Raw genomic sequence first — 21721 nt, forward strand, 5'->3', positions numbered from 1 at the left:
GTTTAGTGAAAAGAACAATGGATTGGGAGATAGGAGATGTCCATCTGTGTCCTGTATGCTCCAAGGTAGGTGGTTCTGGATTGGAGCTGTGATTGACTGACTACCTTTTACAGGAAAAAATTTGGTTGGTTTTGGGGTTTTTGGTTTTTTTGAGTTGGAGTCTTAAAATGAAGTTAGGTGTTTGCAGTTAAAAAAAAAAGTGGTTTCTTAATCATAAAAGATACTGAAAATTAAATATTCCAGTATTTATTTTATCTAAAGTGCCATCAAAAAGATTCTTATTAGGGTTAAACTGTGAAACCCAATGAGTTGGTCTCTTGACTTGAGAACCAGACTAGAAGGCAAGATAGAACTAAAAACAACAATCAGAAGTGCAACAGTAGATGTACATACTTATGAAATGCTTAGCTTCACTTTTAGTAGTTAGTAAAGTCAGGGAATCACAGTGAAAAGGTGTGTAAGTCAAGTGAAGGAAGTAAGACTTAAACAGAGAGACTGGAAAGATCAAGTGGTATTTCTTTGGGAGAGGGCATCCAACCAGACGAATGGCATCCATAAAGCCATAGGTGCGAGGTAAGCCTGGCATGTTCTTTGAGGAAAATCGAAGTAGGTCAGTACAGCTGGAGAGATAGCAAAGGAAACTGAAGAGGTCGAGAAGGGGCAGAGCAGACCTATATCATTATAGGAAGGAGAGAACTGTTCTTAAAGGAGATGGAAATTTTTTAAAGGGTAAGCAAGGAAGAGACTTTTGATTTATTCCTGTGGCATCCTATACTTCCTTTGTCATAAAACTCACACTTTGCTTTAATTCCTTATTAACCTATGTCTCATCTTGCAGTAGATAATCAGCTTTATGAGGTCATGGACCTTATTTGTTTTGTTCAGTTACATTTATAGTGCTTGGCCAGAAGTAGTTAACTCAATGAATGTATTTTTCAGTTGAAGATTGTAGAAGGATTGCTCTGGCAAAGGAGTGGAGGACAAATGGAAGGAAAGGACATTGGAGTGTTGGGAGCACTGGTTTTCACATTTTAAAGTAACCTTTTTAGAAAGATAATGAAACATTTAAAAAAACATGGAAAGAGCAAACTATTTGTACAGTACCCCAATTAAGAAGAGACCACATGCAAATAAGAACCAGAAGGACCAGAGCTTCCCCTCTCCTTATGCACTTTCTTTGCAATAAGAATTTTGTGAAAGTATCTTTTTCATCAGGGGTTTGATATCTTAATTTTTTTTTAGTGTCTTAACATTTCACTTCTGGGTTTTTTAGAGCTAAACGTTACTGTAGCTCACTTCCATGAATTTACAGATTATAAAACAGAGCCTCTTTGTAATATTTTCAAAGAAAAGGAGGCTACTTTGTAACTGATGAATATAATGTATGTTCCTCTGTTCTGAACCATTGTGTAGGCTCCTGGTCCCGCAGTGCATCGCCCAGTGGATGCTGATGGCCTGATCACTCACACTAGTACCTCACCTCAGCAGATACCAGAACAACCAAACTTCGCAGATTTCAGCCAATTTGAAGTACTTGCTGCATCAAATGTAAATGAAGAACAAGATGACGAAGCTGAGAAACATCCAGAAGTCTTGCCGGTCAGTTGTTAAGGGTTTATCTAGTTTTCTCTGGGGAATCTCTTTCCACATCTCCCCCATTGCCTGTCTAACAGCAGGTGTTCGAGTGAACAGCGGGGAGCAGAGTATCTGCTGCTGCTTTGAGAGGATTTATATTCCCTAGGTCATTGCTGCTTGGTTTTTTTTAATTGACCTCTGGCACCTGCTAAATGCAGTATAATGCTTAATAAGTGTCAGAATCTGGGTGGTGTAGCTGCTGTGTGAGAAGACACAAACAGCCATCTGGGTCTGGCTAACACACTGCTCTGGGTTGCATCTTAATGCTAAGTTTCTATTTGTGATTTAGTGAAGATTTCCATGTAGCAACAGGCTGCGGTTACCATAGCTACACTCAGTTTGTATGAGAACAAGTCACGTTAGTTAGACTGAATGGACTACAGGATGTCAAAATGTAGTCTTTGCAGACTGTGTTCCAGGAGACTGTTTAGTTCTAGTGGCAAAAACTTCTCCAGGGGTCCTTGACCTCACTAAATATAAATATGGAATTGGAGAGACCAGAGGAATTCAAAACCTTGGAAAAACATCATAGATAGACAAAACAGTATCATGATTACCTAAGGGAACGGGGAGGGGAGGTAGGAGAGGCGAAAGGGCAGTAAATGGTGATGCAAGGAGACTTGACGTGGGTGCTGAATGCACAGTACAGTGTACAGATGGTCTGTTGTAGAGTTATTCACCTGAAACCTATGATTTTATTAACCAATGTCACCCTCATAAATACAACAAAATAGAAGTAAACCCTTACTTCTGATTGTCTCAATCCATATTGAGCCTCTGACAGATCCCAAAATCCACTTTTATTTGACTAGCATGATTCAGCCAAAGGTTCCCACTTCTTCAGACCTGTAAGCTCTGTCTCGCAGCAGGGCCACTGAGGTGTGGACTGCTCCTCCATGACGGCAGGGGAGAGCTTGAGGGGAGACGCTTGTGCACAGGGTACTGGTGCTCGTTCTTCCCCCACCCACACGAACCTCCTAAACAGTTCTATGGCTGCACCCCCCCCATGCCCTGACATCTGTTAACCTCCCCCTCTCAACCCTTCAGTATACAGAGGGGTCATTTTACAGGGTTTCTCAGGTTTCTTCTCATCTTCATCTCAGACTCCTTACTGTAACAATGGCTGTTTTTTAAAATATTTCACTCTGATGTGTTACATATATATTTATGCATAATTGTATAGTACTTATATTAATAATAATAATTCATCTCTAGGTTGAAAAAGCTTCTGATTCTACAAGTTCTCTTCGAGTTGCCAAAACTGATAATAAAATTGAAGAAAAGACAGCTGCTAGTGCTCCTGCCAATGTGGTATGCAAACGCCTTTTATAATACTGATCATTTTGTACATACAAAACTTTATAGGAGATTGTTTATACTTTTAAGATATTAAAGATGGCAGAAATAACATTAGTGATCATCAAACCCATTCCACTGCCTTTAACTGTAGTATATTTAGTCTGTCTCAGAATATGACCTTCCTATTAAAAATTCTAGATGATAATCTATGACCTATATTGTTTGTTACAATTTGCAAAATTTATGTGATATTAGTCTTTTAAATACATAAAGTAGAACTTCCTATTGGTCAAATTTAGCTTTTCTTTTAAGTATAATAGGGAAAAGTTATCTACCCTCTAAAGTCAAATATTACCTTGTTTTCTTTTTCAACTTTTCTCCCAACATTTATGAAAATTTTTAAGAATACAGAACAGTTTAAATAATTTTACATTGAATATCGATTAACCCACACCTTTATTGTACCGTTAATATTTTACTATACTTGCTTTATCATGTCTCCCTATTCTTATGTCGGTATCAATCCTTATCTGTTGTTTGCATTTTCAAGTAAATTATAGATAACAATACATTTTCCCCTTGAGAGGAAAATTTTACTAATTTTTTTTCTGTTTCCATCCAGACATTTCTAATAATTTTTAAGATAGCATTTTTTTCTGAAAATGCTTACGTTCTACTTTCTGGACACTTTATTGTTTACTACATTAGTAGTTCTATGGCGTTTTTAATAGTTTTTGTCAACTCATAACAACAAATTAAAAATAGCCTTTAACCAAAGAGGATGTCAGTTAAGTCTTTTTATTTATTAACAGGTCAAATCAGGTTCGGGTTAATCAAAAAATACCATATTTGATTCTGTTGAAGGTAGATTCACAGTTTCCAACAAAATGTCCACTCATTTTCATGAATTATAATTATTGTACACCTTTAATGAAGTACTTTTTAACAATTCTTAGCTTGTCACTTTATAAATGGTTTTTATTCATTAAGATGATGTATTTTAGTATTTTTGAGTAGGAAATTCTGTGGTGCTAATGGGTGCATATTTCTGGAGACTCCTTTTGATCTTTATTGAACAAGTATATTTTGAGCATGTTTTGTGAGTGTGTTTAATCTGTGAATATTACAGGTGTGAGTCAGATTCAGGTCACAAGGGAGCTGATAATACCCTTTAAAAATTGTCTAGTTAATTGCAAGCAACACTCTGTGGCAGATGCAAAACTATCTGACACAATTTGAGCTTGCTATACTAACAAAGTCTAACCTATTCGGGTACTCTCTCCTCCATGAGACAAACCTTTATATAGACTTAGACAATGTTCCAGAAAAAAAAAATTGTCTAGTTAGATACATTCTCAATTGTGATGTTAAGTGGAACATCCTTTCCTATTGTATGTAACTTAAGTTAGCTGTTGCTCCAAACTTTAAATTGTTTTAAAGAAGGAAAAGTGGCTTAAGGAGAGCAAATTATGTTGGCAAAGTTCTGACTAACCATGACTCTTCAGGAAATGCTTATTATTAATGAAGTTATTGTCTTCTAGAGCAAAGGTACCACACCACTTGCTCCACCACCCAAACCTGTGCGAAGAAGATTAAAATCAGAAGATGAGTTAAGGCCAGAGGCTGATGAACATGCACAAAAGACAGGTGTCTTAGCTGGCGTTCTTGCGTCTCAGCCTTCTATTCCTAGGTAATCAGAGCTATTCGTAAACACATTTAATTATAAGGAACAAAAAGCACAGCAGTTAAAAAATACTCAACAGAAATAACTTATGGTTGGACTAGTTCTTTAGTTGAACAAAGATTCTTAATTGCTGCTATTTGAGTTTTCTTATTTATGATTAGATTGGATATTTCCACTTTTTCTATTATTAAATTCAATTCCAGTATTTTGGTACCCTATTGCCAACCCTGCAGCAGATTTTTAAAAATTTAATAGTTTAGAGTAACACTGGTATTTTAACTCTAGTTGTACTAGATCAGGAAAATTCAGTCTGTGACCTGTTTTTTTAAGTCCCATGAGCTATGGTTTTTATATTTTTGTAAAGAAGAGGAGAGAGAGAAAAATGAGGAGAGAAAAAAAGACCAAAGAAACAAAAACAAAGAATCTGTAGCAGAAACTATCTGGCCTCCAAAGCCAAGTATTTACTGTCTGGCCATTCCAGAAAGTCTGTCTGTGACCGCTCTGGGCTAACTTAACCAGGTGATTCTACAGAAGAAGACTTAAAACAATAACAACAACAATTAAGCTTCTGAAGCTTAGATACTTTTGGTTGACCACGGAAACTTAACAAGTGAGGTTAAGCTTTACTAATAAGGCGAAAGATGCTCCCTCAACCTCTATAGTTTAGAGCTAGATCAGGGTAGGATGGAGAGAATTTAAAGATAAGAAATGAAGGTTATTTATTTATTTATTTATTGCTCTCTTTATCTCTTCAGGTCTGTTGGGAAAGATAAGAAAGCTATTCAGGCTTCAATTAGACGCAATAAGGAAACCAACACAGTTTTGGCCAGATTGAATAGTGAATTGCAGCAACAATTAAAGGTAATGTATTTTCTGAATATTTGGGAAGTTGCATAGACTCAGAGCATATCAAGAGTTGAACTTGAACTTAAGAGAAGATCCAGTAATTCTTGTACTAGGATAGCACCTGCCATGTAGCAAGAGAAATGTGTATCTAAAATGTTTTATATGCCTTGAGTTGTTTAATATCGAAAGGGACCTTTTATACTCATTTCTGATATGATTGCTTCATAAGGCTTCACTATTCTTCTAATGTTCCTTAACTTTTCATACTGAAAGACAGGAGAAGAAATACAGTGACCTCAGGTACCTCTAAGATTACATGCATGGCTATTTAATTCTGAGATGATTTATTGTCAACTTACTCTTTTATCAAATGTAATTCAGATTCTATTAAAGGGACTTAAACAGGTCTAAAGAAGAAGAGGGAGGGAGGCAATGTAGAGATCACCTTGAATGTGGAAAAGAAAAGACAAGCCTTAAATAAAAGTGGTGCTTAGGCACAGTGTGTACTTCTGTCATCTATACTTGAGAGGAATGGGTTTGTTTTTTCTTACTTAATCTAGGCATGATTTCTTTTAATCCCTATGAATAAAAATTAACTGCCAAAATCATTTGTGCTTAACAATATTAAGCATTCATGTCTTTAAGCCAATGGTTCTCAAACCTTAATGTGTAAACAGTTAATCTGAGGTCATGTTAAATACAAATTCTGATTCATATTAAGAATGATTGGACCCTGAGAATTCTGCATCTCTAATAAGCTTTCAGGTGTTGGAGATGCTTCTGGACCATTGAGCCCACTTTGAGCAGCAAGGTTGTAAACCACAAAGATGAATAGAAAGGAACCCACGGAAATGTAAAATGAAGTCAGTGCATTCCCATAGCATTTTGTTCATATCTCCATCCAGCATTTATCACCCTGTCCTGAAGTTTCTGTCTGTGGCACACTTGTCTGCCCTGCTAAATGAACTCATTGAGGGTAAATCATAATCATTTCTGTTTAAGTTAACTGCATAATTTATGTCCAAACCAAGATACTTTTGAGAATATAGAGGGGAGTGTTTTAATACTTAGGCCAGAACGTCAGAGGTAAACTGGGTTGTCCTACATGAACTTGTAACCATCTTGTCTCTGTTTCTTAAACCTAGCTCATTAGGTCTTGAGGGTTCCCACACACAATCCCAACAATGTGTGGGGTGCCGCCACACCAACTAGCTGTTCTGACAGTGTCTACTGGAGAAGACACTAGATTCCACAGGTTAAGAGCTTCTGACCAACCAGCTGTGGACAGAGGTTCCAATGACCCTCTTCCAACTAAGAATGTTGGACAAGTCCAGGTTGTTAGTCGGTACTTGTGACTGACTGTAAATTACAGATTTGCACAGTCTCCTCCTTGGGTTTGATTAATTTGCTAGAAATGTTCACAGAACTCAGAACAGGTCCCTTAAGTGATTTATGAAAGGAACAGGGCCAGCAGGTGTGTGGGAAGGGGGACCAGAGCTTCCACGCCCTCTGCAGACGACACGCTCCCACATCGCCATGCACTCCCAAATTCAGGTCTCCAGGGACTGGCCTTTGGGGTACTGCCCTTTGGGGCTTTTAGGGCAGCTTCAGTACTTAGGCCTGATTGATTAGATTATTAGCCATTGGCTGATGGTTTAGCCTTCATCCTGCAGGTGGGACTGAAAGTTCCAACCTTCTAATTGTTTGGTTGGGTCTCCTGGCAACCAGCTCACATCTTTAGGTGCTTTCTGAAAGTTATTAACAAAACTAAAAACACCTTCTTCCCTGTCCCCTAATGCTTGGGAAATACTAGGGTTTTTGGGAGTCCTCAGCCAAGAACTGTGGATAAAGACCAAATATATATGAAAAATATGGTTTGGTCATCTGAATGACTAAGGCAGCGGTTCTCAACCTGTGGGGCACGACCCCAGCGGGGTCGCCTAAAGCCATCGGAAAATACATAATGCATATCAGGTATTTACATTCCGAATCATAACTAGCAAAATTACAATTATGAAGTAGCCACCAAAATTATTTTTTGGTTTGAGGTCACTGCAACATGAGGAACTGTATTGCGGGGTCACGGCATTAGAAAGGTTGAGAACCACTGGACTAAGGTATATTTCTTACAAATCACAGTTATCAATTTAGGCATTTGATAAATGTCTGTTGAATGAATAATATTCTTGTAGAATTCTTTGATCAAAGCAGATATTTGTAATTCTGTGATTATAGATTTTGTGTGTTGTAAAGGATAAATATAAATCTAAGGACAAGCTTGTTACTATACTGAAGATGAAGATTTTTTTTAGTGGGTGTTTTTCTGAAGAACTAAAGAAAACCATAGAAACAGGTATAGAGGAGCCATTTTAAGAATCACTTTTCTCGCCCTGGCCGGTTGGCTCAGCGGTAGAGCGTCAGCCTAGTGTGCGGAGGACCCGGGTTCAATTCCCGGCCAGGGCACACAGGAGAAGCGCCCATTTGCTTCTCCACCCCTCTGCCGCGCTTTCCTCTCTGTCTCTCTCTTCCCCTCCCGCAGCCAAGGCTCCATTGGAGCAAAGATGGCCCAGGCGCTGGGGATGGCTCTGTGGCCTCTGCCTCAGGCGCTAGAGTGGCTCTGGTCGCAACATGGCGACGCCCAGGATGGGCAGAGCATCGCCCCCTGGTGGGCAGAGCGTCGCCCCATGGTGGGCGTGCCGGGTGAATCCCGGTCTGGCGCATGCGGGAGTCTGTCTGACTGTCTCTCCCTGTTTCCAGCTTCAGAAAAATGAAAAAAAAAAAAAAAAAAAAAAAAAGAATCACTTTTCTCATCTCTGAGAACAGAAAATAGAAAGTATGGTACCAAATAGGAAGAGGGAGTTTTGGTTAAAATATAATGCTGTCAGTGTGACAGAGGAGAATAAAAGCAAAGTAGATAAATTAGAATTTGCCGGCTATCTGATAAGACTGCTCAGAATTAATGATTAGAAATTCTGACTGCAAAATACATTTCTTTTGTGAAAATAAAACTAAAAATGAGGTTCAGGAGCTACTGTGACCAGATATAATCACTAGGGGAAAGAATGTACAAATATTGATCGACTTACGACCTATGCAACTTATGACCATTCGACTTTATGACCACAATCGCTAGCCACGACTGCTCCGCGTCTGGCAGCGTAAGCGTTGCCCAGCTGGGCATACGACAGTGCGGACCAGCTTCCGGCAGCACTACCATCTCCGCGTGCACCATTTCAACTGTTATCCCAGACTCGGTACAGCAATTTGTGTTTTGTGTCTTGGATATTTTTCATCAAACCCCTCCCAAGATGTCTACCAAGAGTAAATTGTCTTTGCAAATATTAAACCTGTTGTACTGGTAATGCAGTGTTTTACTTAAACCTGACGAATGTAAAAATAAGAAACAAAATGGTGTAGAGATGATACAAATGGCATAAAATGAACAAAGAAAATTATATATAACAATAATGAAAGAAAATTATGATGAAATATGACTTAAAGATTTTTATAACATCATTTCACAGTACTGTACATATAGCCTACTCAACTTAGGACCAAATCATGTTACGACCGGTCTGTCGGAACCAATCGTGGTCCTAAGTCGAGACTAGCTGTATGTTAACTAACTCATCTACAGTTACTGCAGGGGGTATGCTTCCTGCAGGATTCGTGTATAATAGCCATCATTTGTCAATATTGGCTTTTCTAATAAACAAAAAACATTTTGTTGCCCTGATTTATGTAATAAGAAAAATATCTTAACAGCATATTTTAGTATTACATAAAGAAACATTTCTAAAGCGAAGTATCTTTTTAAAAAATGAACAACTATCCCTTAATCTTCTTAAAAAACTTAAATTGTTTTCTTGTTGCAGAGCTATTTTTAGATGTGCCTTCGTTTTCATATATGTTGAAACATAACTTGGCTTTGCATCTTTTTCAGGATGTTCTTGAGGAGAGAATTTCCCTGGAAGTTCAACTGGAACAACTCCGACCATTCTCTCACCTATAAGCCAACTGCCGTTAACTGTGAACATACCCATTTTTAAGCAGTTTTGGGTTCGAGCCATTTCGGAGAATGAAACATTCAGCTCACTGCTTAATTCAACATTAAATTTTATGATTCTGTTTTGCCCTATATGTTCACCATTGTATTTAAGTATCTTTTATTTTTTAATTTCAACAATAAAAAGGTCAAGATGACTTTTCCTGGAGGGTATATTGTGTTTGTTGGCACTGCCCACCCTTGTTCTTCCAGGGCATCGATAATACAGAGCGTTGGTCCGTTAGACCTACGTGCCCAAAACTTCACACTGATTTGATTTACAGAGGGGCTCTCTTTACATCTCAGGCATATTTGCAAAAGGAGACAAGGAAACTCAATTTGTCAGGTTAAATATTTCACATAAAGCATCTATATTTATTTTGTAAAAATCTTTAAAATGAGTTTCCTATTTCATATTTTTATTTGAAAGAATGGTACTGGATAAGGCATTCTTTAACCATAAGCTCTGTGGTAATCAGCATTTTTCTGAAGTCATGTGGTTTTCCATACAGCTTGGCGGTTAAGAGTCTATATTTTCTTCAGGAAAATTTGATCAGTTTCACAAGTGATTTAATTATTTGTGTGTGAGATTTTAATTCAGCAGCAAACTCATGAAATAGCTATGAAGACAGACCTTTCTTAATTATAACCTAATGTGAATAGAACGTGTTGAAACCACAAACAACCTACCTACCTTCCACTTGCAAACATCACCACTTTTTGCATGATTTATGCACTTAACTCAATTAAAAGCAGTCTCTACAGAAATTATTTTCATGTAAGGATGTTTTAAAATTTCTGAGTAAATAGAAGTTCCTTAGGGTTTCTCGTTTACTTTCCGCTATCTTTTCACTCGTTCTATATAATGTGTCGGGAACCGATGGCTGCATCTGGCTGGCAGACAAATCTTTAATAAAAATAATAATAATGTTAAAAACATAAAACATTCTCATGTATTACAATCCATTCATTTCCTACCGTTCATGTTCGTGGTTGCGGGTGGCTGGAGCCAATCACAGCTGTCCTCCGAACAACACCTAATTTTTATTGGATAATGCGGAAGGTACACGGGTCGTTGTATGGCTCTTACAAAATTACATTTTAAAATATGTGGCGTTCATGGTTCTTTCAGCCAAAAAGGTTCCCGACCCCTGTTCTATATAGCCATGTACACAATAGGTTTTTCCTATTAACAAGGAGTTTCTGAAATGTGCCCTATTCAGAATGATAAACTGTCTTAGGGTTTCTTTTAGCCTGTATGATGTGTGTGTGTGTGTGTGTGTGTGTGTGTGTGTGTGTGTGTGTGTGTACATTTTGATCAAATCTGTAAACTTGCATTCATTGCTGATTAATAACAGATGTTCTCTTTAATGGTTTATTCTGTCTGTGGGATCATAGATGTTAAGCTGCATGGAATATCATAACAACCAAAAGTGTGATTTTATACTAATAAAACAATAAGTTTTGTATAATTTTTAACAAGAATTTAAATTTTAAAGATCTAGTTCACAACCCTACAGTGTAGTAATAGATTTTATTATCTTAAAGGAGAATATGAAGAAAAAGGAAACTGACAACTAATAGCTTCCTAGATTAATATAAATTTTATGTTCCATTAACAAATAAAAATATTATTACTCCATACATTAGCTAAAGTTTCCAAGTAGCTAACAGGTCATGCTTCAGTTTGTTAAGTAATTAAATGAAGACTTTAAAGAATGGCCTGTAAATTAATTACCCAACACCTAGTTTGCTCTTTTTCTTTTCTGAAACATTTGTCATTTCTCTCTCCCTTTCTTCCTACCCTTTCTTTCTTCTCCTTCCCTTCCCTTCCTCCCTCTCTCCCACTCTTCCCTTCTTCCCTTCTTTGTGCACCAACTGGGATCCACTGGGCAACCCCTTCTGGGGGTGATGTTCAAGCACTGAGCTATTTTTAATGCCTGAGGCTGACATGCTTGAACCAACCAGGTCATCCTCAGTGCCTGGGGCCATGTTTAGACCAATTGAGCCACTGGCTACAGGAGGGAAAGAGGGCAAGAAGAAGGAGCAGAGATAGGGAGTAGAAACTGATGGATGGTCGCTTCTCCTGTGTGCCCAGCTGGAAATGGAACCTGGGACATCCATATTCCAGGCTGATGCTCTACCCACTGAGCAACTGGCCAGGGCCATTTATTTTTATTCAACAAAATTTTATTACAGGTAAGTTTTGGTAGGCTTCCATTTATTTATGCTTTTTTTTAAAGGTTTTTCTTTGAATAGCCTTTTTAACAATGTCAGATTTTTAAAGCTCATTTGGAAGGTTTAAGGATTTTATTTTGCAATCAAAGAACACTTAAAATTACAGAAAACTTTTTAGTACTTTAGTGGTGTATTTTTAATGCTATCTGGGAGAGTACACTTATATTATGGATATATATGACAAGTTTTTGAAGTAAATTGTCATTTATATTTCCTATACATATTTTTAAATCAATTTAACGAAAATGTTAAAGATGGTTGGTCATCAACAAAGTAAAATATTCCTCTAGACCATTTAAGAAATCCTTTTCACTCTTCTTATTTTTTATTAGAGCATAAAACAAATTTTTGTTTTGTATTTTTCTAAAGTTAGAAGCGGGGAGGCAGTCAGACACCCGCATGTGACCAACTGGGATCCCCACCCGGGGGCAGTGCTCTGCTCATCTGGGCCATTGCTCCATTGTGGCCAGAGCCATTCTAGTGCCTGAGGCGGAGGCCATGGAGCCATCGTCAGCACCTAGGCCAACTTTGCTCTGATGGATCCTTGGCTGCAGGAAGGGAAGAGAGAGGAAGAAGAGGGGGAAGGGTGGAGAAGCAGATGGGCGCTTCTGTGTGACCTGACCGGGAATTGAACCCGGGATTTCCACACTCCGGGCCGACGCTCTACCACTAAGCCAAACGGCCAGGGCTATGACAAAACTTTAAATACACAACATGCTTGTTCTGTCAGGTATTGTCAGTCAGGTAACATACTGTCCATGAAAAATAACTTTCAACAGAGGTGGTTCAAAATCTTGGGACTCACCTTGTTTTTATTGTGCATTTCACATAACAGCATAATGAAGTTAGGAAGAAACTTATGGGCCACCCTAACTCATCCCATGATGGATCTCAACGTGAAACAGAAAATACATGTTGTCTACCTTTGCCAAGGAGAGCGGGCAGCCCTGATTCTTTTTTCAAGTCCAGTCTCATTTCTGCATAGCACTTTTGATTGCATTTTGGAGTACTGACAACCATAGGAACTTGTCGTCCTCAGCTTCTGTGGCACAAACCCATTCACGTTCTGGACCTTGAAGAATAAATGCATTCTTGATATCTGTAAAGATATGAGGTACACTAATTAACCTTTGAAAGTAATCCAAAGAAGAAATTGTTTTAAAATTCAAGAATTGGCCAAGTCTTTAATAAGCTTTGAATACTAAAAAGGAATTCAAATACAAATCCAGTTTAGGATATAACTTAAAATTACTGAGTAATTCAAATATGTGATAATCTTAAAATAATATTCTCTGTATTATAATTAGCAAGCATATATAGAGACTGAGTGATAGATGATTTAGTGTTCTTTAATTCTTTGCCTTGGCTACTTCAGAAGGAACTGGGACCAATAAGGGTCTTTACTAACAGATACAGCCAGAGATGCTGAGAGCTAGACCTAGACAACTTTGGCATGAGGGCCAGTGACAGAATTAAGCCACCTATTTAGCTGAATGCCCACTACCTATTAGGTTACAGGATGGTATTTTAACATAGGGCAGTGATGTTCAACCAGTGTTGCAGCACACCAGTGTGGCACAAGAATTTTTTAAACATGGACTCCCTAACTATTTAGTCAGGGGCACTGACCTCTTTTCCTTTGGATTGTCAAATTTAAGAAAATGACAACAGCCAATACAATAGCCATCCGGCGTGAATGAATCGGAATTACACCTATTTTTTGTTGTTAGATCGGCAAAAAATACATATTTTGGTGTGCTGTAGAATTTTAGTAATTTATGTATGCCATGAGATGAAAAAGGTTAAAAACCACTGACATCATAGCTGACTAAAGGGAGTCATACACTTTTAAACATATGCAGTGATTATAGGCAAGTAACCCATTTTATCCGAGTTTGTCTTTGAGGTGTAAAAATTTGTCCCCACACTTGGTTTTCATTTTTTCTCAGGCTCTGGTTTAAAATGGGGCTGAAACTAATGAGAAGCAGTCTTTTTTAGATTCGTATTTTCTCTGAGATCTTGGTTCCAGCTTGAACCTTTCCTTTACATGCAATGAAAAATACTGTAATGAGAGTGCTCCATTCAGGTTGCCTGGCCTAACAAATACAGGAAATAGATATATGGGTCATTCTAAACGTGGGAAGTTGACTGTAGGATAACTAAAAATGGACACAGTAGGTTTAGGTTGAAGTCAGTAATTTTTTTATAACATTTCTATTGAAGTTATTATGAATGAAATGTTTGTTACAATACCTTTTTTACATCCTTTGCAAATCTGTTGATATCTCTCCTTTACTCTCAAATAAGAATTTAGGAAAAGATACGGTCCAATCTGTAATAATCACTTAGTTCTAGAAGAATGGAAACAATCTAAAATACGTATACTGCTCACAAAAATTAGGGGATATTTTCAAAATGAATATGAAGCAATAAGATAACCCCTAATTTTGTAAGCAGTATAGTAATACCCATAGGCAGTATGGAGTTCTAGTACAATGGAAACATCATAGGTAAAAGTCTAAAACTGTAACATCCACAAACCGTACTACAGAGTAGTGGTTAAGGGCTCCGGCTCTCCTGTCCAACTGCTTCAAGAATCCCTCACGCTGATGTAGGGCCATGCCTCCCTTTGTGAACTTTGAAACTTCCTAATGTCCAGGGTGCGTATCTGACGATGCCAGCATATCTTTCTCTTGCTCTTTCAGGTAACTGAAAATTTACATTAATGAAGTCCTAAAAATACCTGGTGAATTATTTACCAACTGCAAATTATAATTCCAGCCCCTTTCCTACTTTTCTGTTTTAATAGTTAATGAGCTTTACAGAATGTAGCTTTTGAAAGTAATTAAACTCTTGGAAGGGAAAATACATACATTTGGAATCTGGAATATCTTCTACCAGTAACCTGTGAAGGGCCACTGATGCGATGAACTGGTAGGTGGATTTTGAAGTCCTTTCAAACGGAGTATGAGATGTGCCCCGACTAGAAACAAGCAGGGCGTCATTGAAGAGGAAGAGACTGAGGTCCCGGAAATGTTCGTAGAACCTGTGTTAAAGTGGAGAAGGGGCAGTTTCAGAAGGGTTCACGCGCGGTGTGAGCGGACACAGCTCTCCCTCCTTTATGACGTAAGTCCTACCAAAGCTGTGTCTCTAAGCTTGTTGGGGAAAAAAAATTTTTTTTAATTTTTATTTTTTACAGAGACAGAGGCAGAGAGAGGGATAGATAGGGACAGACAGGCAGGAACGGAGAGAGATGAGAAGCATCAATCATCAGTTTTTCATTGCGACACCTTAGTTGTTCATTGATTGCTTTCTCATATGTGCCTTGACTGTGGGCCTTCAGCAGACCAAGTAACCCCTTGTACAAGCCAGTGACCTTGGATCCAAGCTGGTGAACTTCGCTCAAACCAGATGAGCCCGCCGCGTTCAAGCTGGCGACCTTGGGGTCTTGAACCTGGGTCCTCCGCATCCCATTCCGATGCTCTATCCACTGCACCACCACCTGGTCAGGCAGCTCGTTGGAAAATTTGATATTTTGTATTTGATATATTTAGGCAAATCTGGGGGAAATAAATTTTGTTTGCTTTCATCTGTAAAGGCAACAGGTTGGGTGAAGAACCATTGTGGCACAAAGTGACAAGTAGAGCATTTAACTACTGGTAGGAAAGATGAATTTCTAGTTTTGATTGGAGGGAGGGAAATTGATATGTAACCTCGGCAGTATGAAAGGTTAGACTTAAGTAGCTCCTGACTTCCACTGAGGTTGCTAGGACCGTGGTCAAATGAACCAGCAGGCAAAATGGGTCCACAGCTCCATCTGTGCCCTGCTGTTCTTGGCATCGGAGCCAAGGCGGGCAGGTTTCGCTGCACACTACTAGTATGAGTTATCTGTGTGAATACTCAACAGAGCACCAACTGGTGTTCCAGCGAGGAGCTAGCCACCAGCAGCGGCGAAGTAAAGCAAGTCCAGGGTTTTGATGGAGGATTACCAAAAATGTATTTTCTCTTAAAAGCATCAACCAGTCCGCAGTTGCTTTAAGGAAGGGAGTCAGTTTACTAGCTGTTCAGAGGAAGCTTATCTTCACCTTTTTAAAAAAATTTTAAATTGTCAATTTAGATCCGCATATAGTTTCAGTAAATGCTAAAGTAACATCACATCCCTCCACTAGGACTAGGTCACCCAAGATACCAAACTAGTATAGATCTTCCCAATTTCTTTTTATCTGCTCAGGTAGTCACATGTATACAGATATATATATTCATACATCTACTTATAGGTACTTTGCCATTATTTTACAAAAGTGGTAATAGTCACAATTTTTTCTGCTTTTCTCTGCAATGGAAATCAAATAAACTGGTATGGCTTTAATTCATTTTTTTTTAATAGCTAAATGATATTCATGGTAGAGATGGACCATTATTTATTCAACTCATCTTTTGATGGGCATTTGCTTTGTTTGTAGGTTTGAGTCTTTCCTCCTTTCTCCTTTTATTTGTTCTTTATTGTCACTATGTGCAATGTTGGAATAAACTAATCCTCACATATAAACAAATTATTTACATGAGCTATTTTCATAGGATTACTAATGGTAGGGTTGATCAGTGAAAGGATTTGTGTATTTTTATCAAAACCTTCCAGATTATTCTCCGTAAAAGCTGCTACATTTCATATTTAGAGTCTACTTTATATGATACTGACTTGTACGTAGTACAAACTTTAATATACATCTGGATTAGAGATTTTGTTAAAGTGCAAATTCTGATTTAATAAAGGGAGAGTAGTCCAAGATTGTTTATTTCTACTAACTCCCTGGCATGCTGATATGCAGACCACACTGAGTAGTGAGATACCTACTAGTTACAACCATGCCTACAAGCTGGACAAAATACTGGATCAGGGATTCCGACATTTTTAAGGGATACTGCATCTCAGGTTCAGCTATATGGAGAGTGTTAGGAAGTACAAGTCGTGTTAGGTGTTTGGATAGACAGAAATGGTCCATTCAGTCACTAGAGGCAACTCTTCTTCATGTATTTCCTTCTCATCTCTGGTTATGATTCAGGCTAAAAGGAATGGGATGCTACACATATACTGATACCTTGCGAGGGATGATATCCTACATCAAGTTGATAGTTATTGTGACATTAATCAATCAAAGAGAACTTGGGATGAAGGAGAAAGGAGGCAAGAAAAGCAGAAGGTACATAATATATATGATGGGTGACACGAGGTGAAAGGCCACTTTAAATAGGTGACAAAACTATCCACCTTCTTGGTCCTTTTTGACAATACTTTATCACTGAGAAGAACAATTATTTCCTCTATCAAACCAATTTAGAAAATGTTTAAAGCTCCAATAAAACTTTGCTGTTTTATGTGAATTACCCAAGAAGTTACCTACAACAATGTTTTGAAGAAGTGGTTTTGAAAGGGGTGTTTGCTTTAGTAAATAGTTTTGTTTTATTTTTCCTTTGGAAGGGACAACATTGAGAGTAGATGTAAAGGAACGAGAATTTCAGTTTTGTGACCCACTTGGACAAGGTCAGTGGTTGGCCCAGGGTGGGAGGAGAAGGCACATTAATTGAGTTCGAAGTTGAGGCCACTTGTAATCTGAGAACGTGAGCAGGTAAAGATAAACACACCAAGAAGTTTTTATTTAAATTTGATCATTAGAGTGCTATTTAAAATACATATCCATCTGAGCTTTCTCTAGGAAAAAAAAGCTTTTCAAAAGCTATTTACTAAACTGAGGCCCCCCCAAGATCTCCAACAATTTTCATCCAAAGACAAAAAATATCAGAACCTTTAAAAATTTTTAAATTTCTGCACATATGCAAAAGCAAATAATTTCACCTTTCACATTGTCAAAATGGAGCCACAGAAGTGGAAACTATGGGTCCTACTAGGGTTTCAGAAAACTGCTTCTGTTCACATCCAGAAGAACCAGCTCCGCAGGTAGTGTTTTCCCTGAACTGGGATAAGATTCCTTTGCTTATTCACAAATAGGTTCAATGACTCAGCAATACAGAACAGGTCAAGTATACTTTAAGTTCTTAATACCACTTTAGAAATATTTTGTTGTTTATTACATTAGCCAGCCTAGGAGACCAAGTACCCAACTTTTATAAATACATAAAACTTTAAAAGACATTTCAGAATATAAGCTCTGGCATGAAGTGACAACAGTAGACCATTGGTTCTGTAAGCTAACTTGAACTATAGCCTCCCTCCACTGTCATTCACACTCTGACCAGTGGATCATAGTGGCTTTTGGGGTCCTCAAGAAAATAGTCAATTCAGAGCCACAGTTAAGTATCCCTGAGAAGTCTAGGTTTTTCTCTTACCCTGATGCATAGTAGCCATGGTAAATGACTGTAGGTCTCTTTAGATAAAGCCAAAAGGAAAGGAAGCTGCATTTTTGGCATTGTAGTGGGTTTTTCCTCAAGAAAACTCTGGCCTCTACTTGGCAATTCAAGGCACTAGTCACCAGCCATAGAGGACTCTACTTTTGTAACTTTGGGGAGACCCTATAGATAGGGGCAAAATGACATTAAAAATCAGCAAACTTAGTAAAGCGTCAGCCCAGCGTGTGGAAGCCCTGGGTTCGATACCCAGCCAGGGCATACAGGAGAAGTGCCCATCTGCTTCTCTACCCTTCCTCCTCTCCTTTCTCTCTCTCTCTCGCTCTCGCTCTCGCCCTCGCTCTCGCCCTCGCTCTCGCCCTCGCTCTCGCTCTTTCCCTCCTTTAGCCAAGGCTCCATTGGAGAAAAGTTGGCCCGGGTGCTAAGGACAGCTCCATGGCTCCACATCAGGTGCTAGAATGAATCCGGTTGCAGCAGAGCAATGGCCCAAATGGGCCGAGCATCATCCCCTGGTGGGCATGTCGGGTGGATCCCGGTTGGATGCATGTGGGAATCTGTCTATCTGCCTCCCCCTGCTTCTCACTTCGGGGGGAAAAAAAAAGTCAGCAAACTTAAAGTCACATAAATGAAAATGGATGTTTCTGAAAAAACAATAAAGGTTTCAAGGTGCGTAAAGTATTCTAAAAGTTTAATATATCCAAAATTCTGTGGGCTGTGTACATAGACAAATACCTCTGAATTTCCCATCTATAAAATGATTCTGACTTTATCTGTACCCAGAGCAAATTATTTCATTTATAGTGCAAATGTTATTTGCAGTCCCTGGCCGGTTGGCTCAGTGGTAGAGCGTCGGCCTGGCGTGCAGAAGTCCCAGGTTCGATTCCCGGCCAGGGCATACAGGAGAAGTGCCCATCTACTTCTCCACCCCTCCCCCTTTCCTTCCTCTCTGTCTGTCTCTTCCCCTCCTGCAGCCGAGGCTCCATTGGAGCAAAAGTTGGCCCGGACGCTGGGGATGGCTCCTTGGCCTCTGCCCCAGGCGCTAGAGTAGCTCTGGTCGCGACAGAGCGACGCCCCAGAGGGGCAGAGCATCGTCCCCTGGTGGGCGTGCCGGGTGGATCCCGGTCGGGCGCATGCGGGAGTCTGTCTGACTGCCTCCCCATTTCCAGCTTCAGAAAAATACAAAAAACAAAATATTATTTGCTCTCTCACAGATCATATTGATTAGTAATTTATCTGTTTAGCAATTTCAGCTATATTGGTGAATTTATTATGAGGAAGGCTGGCTCAGCTTTCCACATGCCGGTCTGATCAGTGGGTAGAGCCCTGAGGCCTGGTTTAGAATTCTAGACCAGCACTGGTTGGTTGTGTGATCTCAGACAACTTGCTTAAGTACAGATTCCCCATCCATAAACCTGGTTCCAGACCTACCTTCCTCATGGAATGACTATTAAAAAATTATATCAAATAAGAGAAGTGAAAGTATATGGTAAACTGTGAAGCCTTATGCTCATGGGAGTTGGTGCTGTATGTATAAATATAAGCCAGGTTTCTTCCAAGTAGAAATTCCTGATGGAAATCATGGGAATGTCATTTCCTGGGTTTTATGTGATTTTCTAAAATGACAGAAAACAAGATTGCAGGGTATATATTTTGTGATATCTTTTGGAATATAAACCTGTTTTGCATTTAATTCAAACATTACTGTAAAATTATATTTATATTTATTGCTTGGCAAATCACTGCTATAGTGTCTATTTATAAGTGTACCTCATAATTAGAGTGCAAAATATTATAATATTTCCTTACTATGCTCAAATTCTCAGATGTGCTCTTAAACACTGGAGACAGACATTTAAACTCTAATATTTGAGACTTCTAGTTTCTGGTGTACATGCAAAGAACTTGGAAATCATCATTTCCATCCTCACAACGACAAAAAAAGCTGAAAATTTCAGAATCAACAACTCTCATTAGATTATCAGGGAGCTGAGGCCATAAGGCAAACCACTACTCTAAAAGCTGGAGAGCTGGGCTTACTGGAAGCAGAAACTGCCCACTAGAGCAGGCATTGGGTAAGAATATTTGAAGAGTAATTGACTAATTGCTAGAGATTCTGAGCTTGTTAAGAGATGAAAAGCTCCTGAAGGCCTAGCTTCAGGGAGATCCTCTTCCCACCTGCATCAGTTTTACCTCCAGGAGTCCCACCAGATTCCTACTGTGAAGATCTAAGAAAAATCTTCTCATCTCCCAGTAAGGTGGAGAAAAGCTACCATTGGAAACATGCCCAGAGAGTGTTATTCTCCTTAACGAAGGCCTGCCCTGAAGGGAAACTTTTACCAGAACCTAGACAACATGGGGGAAGAAATACCCAACTCCAGGTCTTCTAGCTTCCCTGTCGTGTCTTAGAGGAGATGGAAAAGCTGCGAAGCTTCTGAGAAGGTCATAGCTCAGGGGCACAGGGACACTAAAACACAGACCAAATCATAGGAGTATAGAACTCTTACCCTCCCCCTCAGATTTTATCACCACATCAATAGGATTCTTTATAATAACAGGGGTTACAACTAAAAAGAACAGGAAGGCTCAGACTCCATTTAAAGGATCTCTAGAAAACCCAGTGACAACAGGAAAGATAAAAACAAGGACACCTGGAAAAATTGAAACTTCTAACACCACAGCTATAATAAATGGAAACACAGGCAGACGTATAGCCAAGTAAACATAAAATCTTACACTAAGAGCCTATTTACTTCAGTTTCTTTTATCTGACACATTATGTCTGGCTTGCAACAAAAAAATTACAAGGCATGTGTTGGGCAAATAAGTTTGTAAAGTTTGTGTTATTTGATTTTACTCTCATATATGCCTTGACCTTGGGGCTACAGCAGACTGAGTAACACACACACACACACACACCCCTGCTCAAGCCAGCGACCTTGGGCCCATGCTGGTGAGCTTTGCTCAAACCAGATGAACCCGCATTCAAGCTGGCGACCTTAGGGTCTCGAACCTGGGTCCTCTGCATCCCAGTCCGACACTCTATCCACTGCGTCACCACCTGGTCAGGCTGCATTGCTCATTTTTATTGTTAAAAATGGCCGCTGCCCACATGATGATGCTGCCAGGTGATATGACTAATTACCTTTCTGCTTAGGAAGGGGCTTGGTTATGCTAATGTTTGCTGGAGGAGGGGTTTTGTGCCAAAAAGTTTTAAGAAGAAGGAGACCATGTTGTTGCAGGGAGAAGGAGCCAAGATGGCGGGGTGCTGAAGGAGAAGCCAGTTTGTGCAGAGAAGGAGATGGGAACCAGAGAAACTGAGCTGGTAGGGCCTTTGATGCCAGCAAAACCGGGAGAAAGTCAGTGTGGCTTTGAGAGCTCTGAATGGAAAGGGAAGTGTTTCCCCGCTGTGTGTATTTACTCGCCCGCCTGTGTGAGGCTAGAATAAAGGCATGGCCCACCAGTTTTCGGCTCTGCAGTTTCACTGCCATCTATCCAAATCTAATAGGAACCTGCACCTGAATGGCAGCTGTGACGGCCGCGACCACTGGCCATACGGCATGTTAGGAGCCGAAAAAACAGTGATAAGACAAGGCAAACCTCAAAGCCAGGCT

General features: G+C 39.3%; 2 protein-coding genes and 1 non-coding gene across 11 annotated transcripts in view; 2 read left to right on the forward strand and 1 right to left on the reverse strand.

Moving 5' to 3' along the window:
- The window catches only part of REPS1 (RALBP1 associated Eps domain containing 1), a 99992-nt gene extending 90325 nt beyond the window's left edge, over positions 1–9667 (forward strand). For all 6 annotated transcript variants that reach the window (XM_066373120.1, XM_066373119.1, XM_066373122.1 and 3 more), the window contains 5 exons: positions 1414–1599; positions 2851–2946; positions 4476–4624; positions 5374–5479; positions 9408–9667. In XM_066373120.1, the coding sequence (XP_066229217.1) occupies positions 1414–1599; positions 2851–2946; positions 4476–4624; positions 5374–5479; positions 9408–9476 (606 nt within the window). In that variant the 3' untranslated portion in view covers positions 9477–9667. The remainder of the gene's footprint in view (positions 1–1413; positions 1600–2850; positions 2947–4475; positions 4625–5373; positions 5480–9407) is intronic.
- LOC136401568 (small nucleolar RNA SNORA28) lies at positions 4129–4252 on the forward strand. Its single transcript, XR_010750594.1, has one exon. It is a non-coding gene; the product is annotated as a small nucleolar RNA SNORA28 (small nucleolar RNA).
- Positions 9668–12391: 2724 nt separating the features above from the next.
- ECT2L (epithelial cell transforming 2 like) overlaps positions 12392–21721 on the reverse strand; it is an 82618-nt gene continuing 73288 nt past the window's right edge. For all 4 annotated transcript variants that reach the window (XM_066371749.1, XM_066371748.1, XM_066371747.1 and 1 more), the window contains 2 exons: positions 14621–14793; positions 12392–12846 (listed from right to left, as the gene is read on the reverse strand). In XM_066371749.1, coding sequence (XP_066227846.1) covers positions 12719–12846; positions 14621–14793 — 301 coding nt within the window. In that variant the 3' untranslated portion in view covers positions 12392–12718. The remainder of the gene's footprint in view (positions 12847–14620; positions 14794–21721) is intronic.

Source organism: Saccopteryx leptura, chromosome 3 (genome assembly GCF_036850995.1).
Source record: "Saccopteryx leptura isolate mSacLep1 chromosome 3, mSacLep1_pri_phased_curated, whole genome shotgun sequence".
NCBI classification, from domain to species: domain Eukaryota; kingdom Metazoa; phylum Chordata; class Mammalia; order Chiroptera; family Emballonuridae; genus Saccopteryx; species Saccopteryx leptura.